Raw genomic sequence first — 8,075 nt, 5'->3', positions numbered from 1 at the left:
TGCAGACACATGGCATCACATACGTCATAGTAATCCAGTAGTCTCCTTGCAGGAATGCTAAACCCTGAAAACCATCAGGTCTGCACATAAAAGCCGAAACAGCAGCAGTAGCAAAAATATATGTACACGTTATGGGGTGGACAAGATGGAAACTAAGATTGTATCAAAGTTAACAGAGTCTTCAGCTTAATCTATGAATTAAAATGAGGGCATAAGTTAGTGGTTAGACTCTGAAGAGTTTAAGAACTTAAACAGAATATTTAACTGGGATACAAGGTAAATGAATAAATTCGGTTTTTAGAAATCAGACTTGGAGTCATCAAGGCTGGATGTTGCCAGACCCAAAAAGCAGATGAGAGAAAGCATGCAAGGTGGTGTTAGGCTGCAAAGCTCCTAGCCACAGGATGTCACGGACGCACAGCTCCAAGGGCAAGTGGGACAAAGTGACAGAAGAGAACTGCATTAAGGGTCACTAACTACGCAGAAACTAGTCTCGGGATGAAGGAATCCCCAAGATACAAACACGGGAGAAGCATCACTACCTGATGGTCCTTGTCCTTACCCTCTCCCTTAGGCAAGTGCTTTCTGACTACTTTCCCTAGTCCCTGGCAGGGCAAACACCGCTTTCTCAATGCTTTCTGTGCATCAGGACCAGGGGACCCACAAAGAACCGGCCCCACAGATCGCTAACCAAAGGTTTCCCCTCCCAGACTTCAGTTGTTCACTTCTAACACTTATCAGTCAGGCCTCAGCTCAGAGTCCACCATCCATACAGAGCTGCTTGCGCACTGCACGTACCGTTGTATTCTGGATACTGTCAGCAAAACTCTTTGCTGTTTCACCCAGGGCCGAGTCAACAGACTGAATTCTGGAAGAAAAGTGAACTTGGCTAGTTTATCTGTGAAGCATTAGTTCTTACTGATGAAATTTGAACAGAGATATTTACCATAAAAATGAACCTGAGGATTCCCCCTTTTGCAGCTTTTTGCCCAGCATTTGCACCGACAGTATCTTTTGTATAGGAAATGATCGCCTCCTTCCACCCCCTCTGACCCCTAAATACAGACATGACCAGAGGGTGCACCTTGTTCCAGATGCTGGTACAGGTCTCTTGAAGCGTGTGCCTGTCCTGCACAAACTCCCATGCAGAGTCCCTCATTGCACCCTTAGTCCCAATTCAAAACCCTCATGAGGCTGCAAAGGCTTCATCAACGGACACCAAGTGGAGATGCCATACTGAGTTCAGAATACTTCCCAATATACCAGCGAGGGTAACACCAGCCTAACTAGTGCTCTCTTTGACCATCAGAGGACTTGTGAGCATGCAGGACTGCTGGTAGACACATACCTTTGCTTTTGCTGGTTGCAGAAAGAATTCAGTTTGAGCAACTGCGCATTCCAGAAGTCCTAAAAAGAGCCCCAAAGAAAACCCCCATTACTTGGGAAGGGGTACCTCCGCTGGCTGGCACACGAGAAGTCCTACACACCACTGCATCCTTCTCCATGTTTGCCAACATTTGGGTTTCCTTCTCAAGACTGGCAAGCTCTTCAACAACAATCTTCTGGAAGGTCTCCAGCTTACTCAGCCTAGTGATGGGGAACAGAAACGAGTTTGACACTTTAATATGCAGCAGCACAAGGCAGATGACAAACCCCTTCAGCACCAAACCTGACTTTAGGCAGAAGCAAACGTCCTTGCTGAAATACACGGGGCAGTTTTGTTCTCAGGTATGTCACAGAGCACATGAATAGCTGTGCCAGGTCAAACTGAAGATGAGTTTAGCTAAATAGCCTGTCTCATAGCAGTCAGGAACAGAGGCCCAGGACAGAGCGTACATCAGGGTTCCTAGTGCAATACTTGCCCTGCATAATCTCCCAGCCTCCAGGGATTTCAGCGGAGATTTCCCAAATCTTGGCACAAGCATCTTGGCACAAAAAACATCCGATGGGTTTTCCTACCATGGGTTTGATATACATATATGGTGTTGCCACAGGATACCAGTGATTTCTAAATCTTCACTACCAGCACCCTTCTTTGCTTGGGTTTGCCACCTTTCCCCTCGCAGTGGGATGCCAAGTCATCATCTGACGGTGACTTTAGAAACTACCCTTCTAGGGTAGGACAGATTTGGCACAGCTCTGTCCCCAGTATACTGCAGCTCTGGTTGGCTCCAGGTTACTTACTTAGTAATATCAAAACACGGCAGCATCTCACTGCCATCAACTCTTATCTTCCACCCCAAAACATCCCCTGGTTTTGTTTATGGAACACCAACTTCTCCATGTACCTTAATGACAGGCAAATTCTGCTCATAGAGATTCTACTGATACTAGGGATTTTGCACTTTAAAGGCTATTATTTCATACTGCATTTGATCTAAATCCTGCAAACTGAACATGTTGTAGATACAGAGGCCTGATTAGACTTTCATATCTTAGGCTGTGCTTGCATTTCACTTATAACAAATCCATAACTATTATAATTGATTTTTTTTGGTCTAGCTTCTATCCAAGAAATTTGACAACCTGTAGAGTAAAAAGACCTTAAAGCCCCATCTGGTGAGTGCCTGTAAAGTCCACTAGCTGGCACTTATTTCATGCACATGGAAACAATCTACAGAAAAGGGTCTATAACAGACCCCTTACTTTTCTTCTCCCCCACTTCATTAAGTAAATCAGAGTCTGGCTTCTTTCTCAAAACATGTAGAAAGAGAAGCTACTAAGTGTAACAAGAGGGTTTTTAAACAGATTTGTGAACACTGATGACAATCAGAAGACAGTCCAAGGACTGCTTCATCAACTGCTCCTAACTCAAGCTTGCTTTGCATTCATTAATCCATCCACTCTCCCCTTACAGGAAAAGCAGGATAAATCACAGGAGCTATGCTTCTGAAACTCTTCTTACAGAAGAGCAAAAGTGACACACACAAGTTATTTTGCCTTACAAACCATAATAAGTGCAATGGCTTACTGTCAGGTTCATTTACAAAGAGGCATTCCTTTTCATAGCAATGAAAATTACACAAAGCTGAAGCTGTTTTCAGCCAGCAGCAGACAACTTACCTGCACTTGTGTATCTGGTTCAGCAGGGCAGACACGTTCTTCTCCGAAGTCCTCAGGGCATTCTGTGCACTGGTCTCCATCCTCTGGTAGCGGGACTAGCCACAGGATGCACCATTAGGGATGGGCAATGGCCCAAGCCAAAACCTAGAAGTCTACTTTGCAAAACCTTTCCCTGGAATACAAATCCTTCCACATGCTGCCGTTCAGCTTAGTAGAAACTATCTTAAGTCAAATTTGAACTGAAGTGAGATGACACATAGGCAGGGTACTGCAAATATGAACTGATTTCATTTAGCCACACTAGTTACACCAACAAACCTCTATGTAACACATGCAACTTCAGGTCAGGGCCATGTTATCCTAGCCCCAAAGAAGGGAGCTTCATCCATACTCCAACACACTTAACTGCACAAAACCAGGTCTTTGTTAGCACCACTTCAGATCAGCATCAATGCAATCTGTGTGCATTTTAATCATAACTGATTTGTAAATGCACTACCTCCAGCCTTGATTCAAGGACTTAGTGCCAAAAGTTTAGCGTGAACACCTAGCACCAACTCAAAAAAAAAAAAAAAAAATCATGGTTGCACAATACAAAGTGCTGATCCAGTATAAGTCTGCTCTGCCATGTCTGGTTTGTTCAAAGCTTCTAAACATGAGAAGATTTTGTGATGGGTCAGATACTGTCCTCTTGTGTTAAACTTGGTTTAATGCTTATGTTACTTGTTATAGCTAAGTCAACAGTAGCAGTTTGTTGCTTACGCTGCATCTCAAGTATATCTATACAGTTGAGCAAACCAAGAGTACACAACTTATGTACTACCAATTGTGCAACCAACACCTCCACATACCATTCATCTCAAGGATGCAAGCGTGTCCTTATGGATCTACACATGTTCTAGTTAATAGGTACAGCTTGTATTGCTTTCTGGTTTTCATTATGAAAAACTGCATAGTCTTACATTGCAGTGAAACTGCTCTGTCCTCCAAAAGGGAGCATGTGTATTTTTGATACATACACACGAGGACAACAACCCACAGGTCCGATGTAGGTACGCTGCCACTGCACTGGATTACCTTTCAAAAAAGCTTCGATCCCTTCCCTCTGAGGAAAGTATTTGAAACGCCTAACCAAATCTGATGTTCCAACATATAAATAAGACAAAAAAGGTAAAACCTGATTAAAAAACTTCCTTGACGCCCTTCCTGTAACACTTCTCAATACAGGTTGTGCAGAATACTTCTAAGAGCTCCAGGCTAACAGCCACTGCAGCCAAAACCCTGCTCTTGGGCGCAAAATATAGATGGGATATTTGCACCAACTCCCCTGGTGATAAAAAGGTAATTTTGCATACTATGAGAAAATGCCACACACAGCACACATGTTAAGAGAGTCCACATTACCGAGAACAATTTCTTTAGCTGGCTGATAAAGCTTTCAAATGCAGTAATCACCCCTGAATCACTGAAGTCTTCACTCAGCATCTTGGAAAAAAATGCATCATCCACACTATCATCCATTTGCTGACCTAGGAGGAAGATTATGCCCAGTTAGTACCATGCTGGAGGGTTTAGTGGAACATAAACCCTCCTGCTACTGAAGGGTTTGTCATTCATGTGAACGACATTTGTTCTAGAGCTGGAATTTGAGTCTTGCTCTTCTAGAGCTCACAAGCAGGAGCGAAACTGCTCCAAAATGCATTAGGAAAGACTTGTTAGAAAGCAGCATGGAAGAAGAGGCACAATACTAACGAAACACAAAGAGCAACATATTTACAGATAATGTGGCAAAAAAACAGCACAGGGGTGGAGGGGAAGAGTCAGGCCACTGTTTTCCTGTGTTCTACTTGTTCATTGCAAGGAAAGCCTAACCCCATTCTGTTCAGAGTTAGCAGTGCTTTATAGTTACTTTGTCCATTATCTGCATGGCTTTTCCAGTTTCTTTTTTTTAATAGCTCTGGACAATCACTATTCAGAAAGACTAGAAAATGCAGACATTATTAAGTGGCTTCCCAAGTGGACTGTGGTTAGGGAACCCAAATTTCCTTATTCACAACTCTACATGCATGGCATCCAATGGCAGTGCTGCAATACGCACCTTCTGCTGCATTACTTTTAGAGAAGATACCCTCCCTACAAGTACCTCTTTCCAAACTTCCACATGACTATGATTTCTACCATCAAAAAAGAAAAGCTGAAAAGATTTAAACACTTCACCTTAATTGCCAGCCTGACTTTACCTGCTTGGATCTCTGCTTCCTTCTCTACTGAATCAAAATGTTTCCTTGATTTATAGGAAGTGTCAGATGACAAATGACTTGTTTCCCAACTGGAAAATTTAGGCTTTTTTATGACAGTGCCACTTAATATATCTAGAAAGAGAACAGAAGATGTTTCAGAAAACACCTGTACTTTCGCACGAGGTATATGTGGCAGTACCTACCAGTTACTCATGCAGAAAGCACCACTGGAATTACCAATGCTGCAGAAGAGCAGGCAACTTCACTTTAGGGCCTGGCATCACACTTACAGGACAGGATAAGACTTCACCAACAAATCTCTTCCCTCGCAAAAGCAGGCAACTAGACTGCCTAGTGCTATGCAGATAACTGGAAAGCTACCATATCTTAATCTTAAAGATAATTTCATTTCTTGGCCCACTAGTCTAACCATAAAAAAATCCTCTTGTCCAGCTTCTTCCCATTCTCTTTTCCAACCCAAGCTCACAATCTGTTTATGCTCATTTGTTCCTAAGGAATTTCAGCTGCTCCTTAAAAAAAAATAAATTTAAAAAATGCATAAATACGGAAGAGGAGAAAAACTAACCATACCCATAACAGTCTCCTTTTCTGCAACTTCATTAGAGTTACCATACAATTGCTTTTAACCCAGGAAAACCCTTAGGAACACAGTGAGGGAGGCTGCAGCCTGTATTTTAAGGAAAACCTACCCCCAAAAAATCATCCCTTTGTCTCACTGTCCACTTTTCTGAGCTCAGCAAGGTGTGTGGGTTTGACCAACCACCTCTCTGGAGTCTTCAGAGGGCAGGAAGGTGGTGGAGCCCAGGACAAGGGGACAGTCGGACCATGAGGAGCACCCTGAAGTAGATTTAGGGTTCACAGAGCAAGAGTTCCACTGCAGTCACAGACCACACCTGAAATTTCTGAACATAATGCTACTTATACCTTCATATGGTATCAACTCCTCTCCAACTCTAAGACTGTAAACAGTGATGAAAATTAAGTCCTCAGCACTTACCTTCCCCCCAAAATTAAGCAGATGTGTTGGTGCAGTGAAGGTATATTCTGCAGATACTGGACAGGTAAGAAGCATATTGGGAACATGAACACAGCCAGCTCGCAAGAAAGGGGATGCTTTTGTCCAAAACCAAAGCTTCAGTGACTCAGCCCACAGTCACAACAATAACTTTAAGACAGTCTCTCAGAACTACCTCACCATGAAGACTATTAGAATGAAGAGACCCCATTACTGTTCAACTTTCTTGGAGTTCGGTTCCTTCCAATCACACAGAGACTGTGCTGCATTTTTTAATTTGTTTGTGGAAGTTTGGTTTCATTTTTAAAAAGTCCCTAAGTGCCACTTACCTAAAAAAAGCTACAGCAGTAATAAGCATTAGTACAAGTCACCATTTACCAAATGCTTATAACAACAATCTACATCTATATTCTTAGGTATAAAGAAAGTCACTAATTTTCAAGGACACTTGTTTTTTAAACTGAAGTTGCACTGTACATTCAAATCATTAAAAATTAGTTTTTGTGTGCCTCTTGGGTCACTAGTTTGTAAATCCCCAGCTCTTAATAGCTACACTATGAGTTCCCCTGTGATCAAGGACAGGATTTAAGAGTTAGTGATGAATTCAAGAATGTATATAAAAGCATCTTACTGTAGTCTGTCATGATATACAAAACAGAAATAGAAGGTATTTCTTATGCAAAAATTATCTCAAAAACTCAGTGCTTATTTGTCTTTGAAAAAAAAAGACAACTTGGGCAACACTGATTTCTACTTTTGAACAACTCTTCCATGTTACCAAGACCAACAAACCTGAGTCCTTCCGCTTAACACTTTCTTCTTCTTTTGACAATTTGGCAGATGCATCGTGAAACTCCTAAGGAAAGAAGGAAAACAAAGAAGGTATCCACCCTGCACTGCAGACAAGCTGTCAGGGACTTGTCTAGTTATAGGAAGCAAAGCACATGATACATTGGGTTTAGATGAGAAGTAGCCCGACAGCAGATTAAAAGGAGTTTAAGTGCCATATACTGCACACCTGTGTGGCCGCCTCCTCATCACCAGAGTAGCCCTCGGCAGACACGTCAAGTAATAGCGGACTCCCTTTGAGCTCTTCTGAGAGCATTTCATCTGCACAAGAGATCAGCCAAACAACACAGGCAATAGAGGTTGAAACCTGTATTGACTAGAAACGTCAATTTAAATGACATACATAGAACAAAAGAAACCACCACCCTCTCCTTTATCTCTTCATGCAGGAAACAGATACTGGCTCAAACCCAGTCCAAAGGCTGTTTTATTTCCAGCTGTCAGTTAAATTCATTCCTTCACCTCTCATTAGCCCCAGCTAGTGTTCTCCCTGCTCAAGAGACTATCTACAAAAAATATCCAGCCCTCACAGCCATTACAAGAAATATGACAAAACAGAATGCTTATAGAAAAACATGATGGAAAAAGGCAAAATAAAAAAACACCAAAAACCCACCCAAAAAAGCACACACCCACACATATCAAAACAACTTTTCTAATGCATTGAAGAAGATTAAGAAAGAAATACCATCAAGATTCACTGTAGGTAAATTGTCTCCCTTGGGGCTGGATATGCTTTTTTTCTTTAGCATCTCTTTTTGAGCTCTTCGCTTTGATGCTCCCTGCTAAAACGAAACCAAGTCTAAGCATGCATTTTATTTAAACATTACTACAGAAGTAGGGTTTTGGGTTGGTGGGTTTGGGTTGGGGTTTTTTTTGGGGGGGGG

General features: G+C 42.2%; 1 protein-coding gene across 1 annotated transcript in view; it reads right to left on the bottom strand.

Annotated features, from left to right (window-relative positions):
- SYCP2L (synaptonemal complex protein 2 like) overlaps positions 1-8,075 on the bottom strand; it is a 35,495-nt gene that overhangs the window by 8,835 nt on the left and 18,585 nt on the right. Inside the window, exons 23-31 of the mRNA XM_069809089.1 lie at positions 7,877-7,973; positions 7,358-7,449; positions 7,132-7,195; positions 5,304-5,435; positions 4,468-4,592; positions 3,064-3,158; positions 1,488-1,587; positions 1,349-1,407; positions 799-868 (exon numbers count right to left, since the gene is read on the bottom strand). Of these exons, the coding sequence (XP_069665190.1) occupies positions 799-868; positions 1,349-1,407; positions 1,488-1,587; positions 3,064-3,158; positions 4,468-4,592; positions 5,304-5,435; positions 7,132-7,195; positions 7,358-7,449; positions 7,877-7,973 (834 nt within the window). The remainder of the gene's footprint in view (positions 1-798; positions 869-1,348; positions 1,408-1,487; positions 1,588-3,063; positions 3,159-4,467; positions 4,593-5,303; positions 5,436-7,131; positions 7,196-7,357; positions 7,450-7,876; positions 7,974-8,075) is intronic.

The sequence above is a fragment of the Haliaeetus albicilla genome, chromosome 21 (genome assembly GCF_947461875.1).
Source record: "Haliaeetus albicilla chromosome 21, bHalAlb1.1, whole genome shotgun sequence".
Lineage (NCBI taxonomy): Eukaryota > Metazoa > Chordata > Aves > Accipitriformes > Accipitridae > Haliaeetus > Haliaeetus albicilla.
The sequence above is the reverse complement of the archived record's forward strand: the minus strand, read 5'-3'. Positions and strand labels throughout refer to the sequence as shown.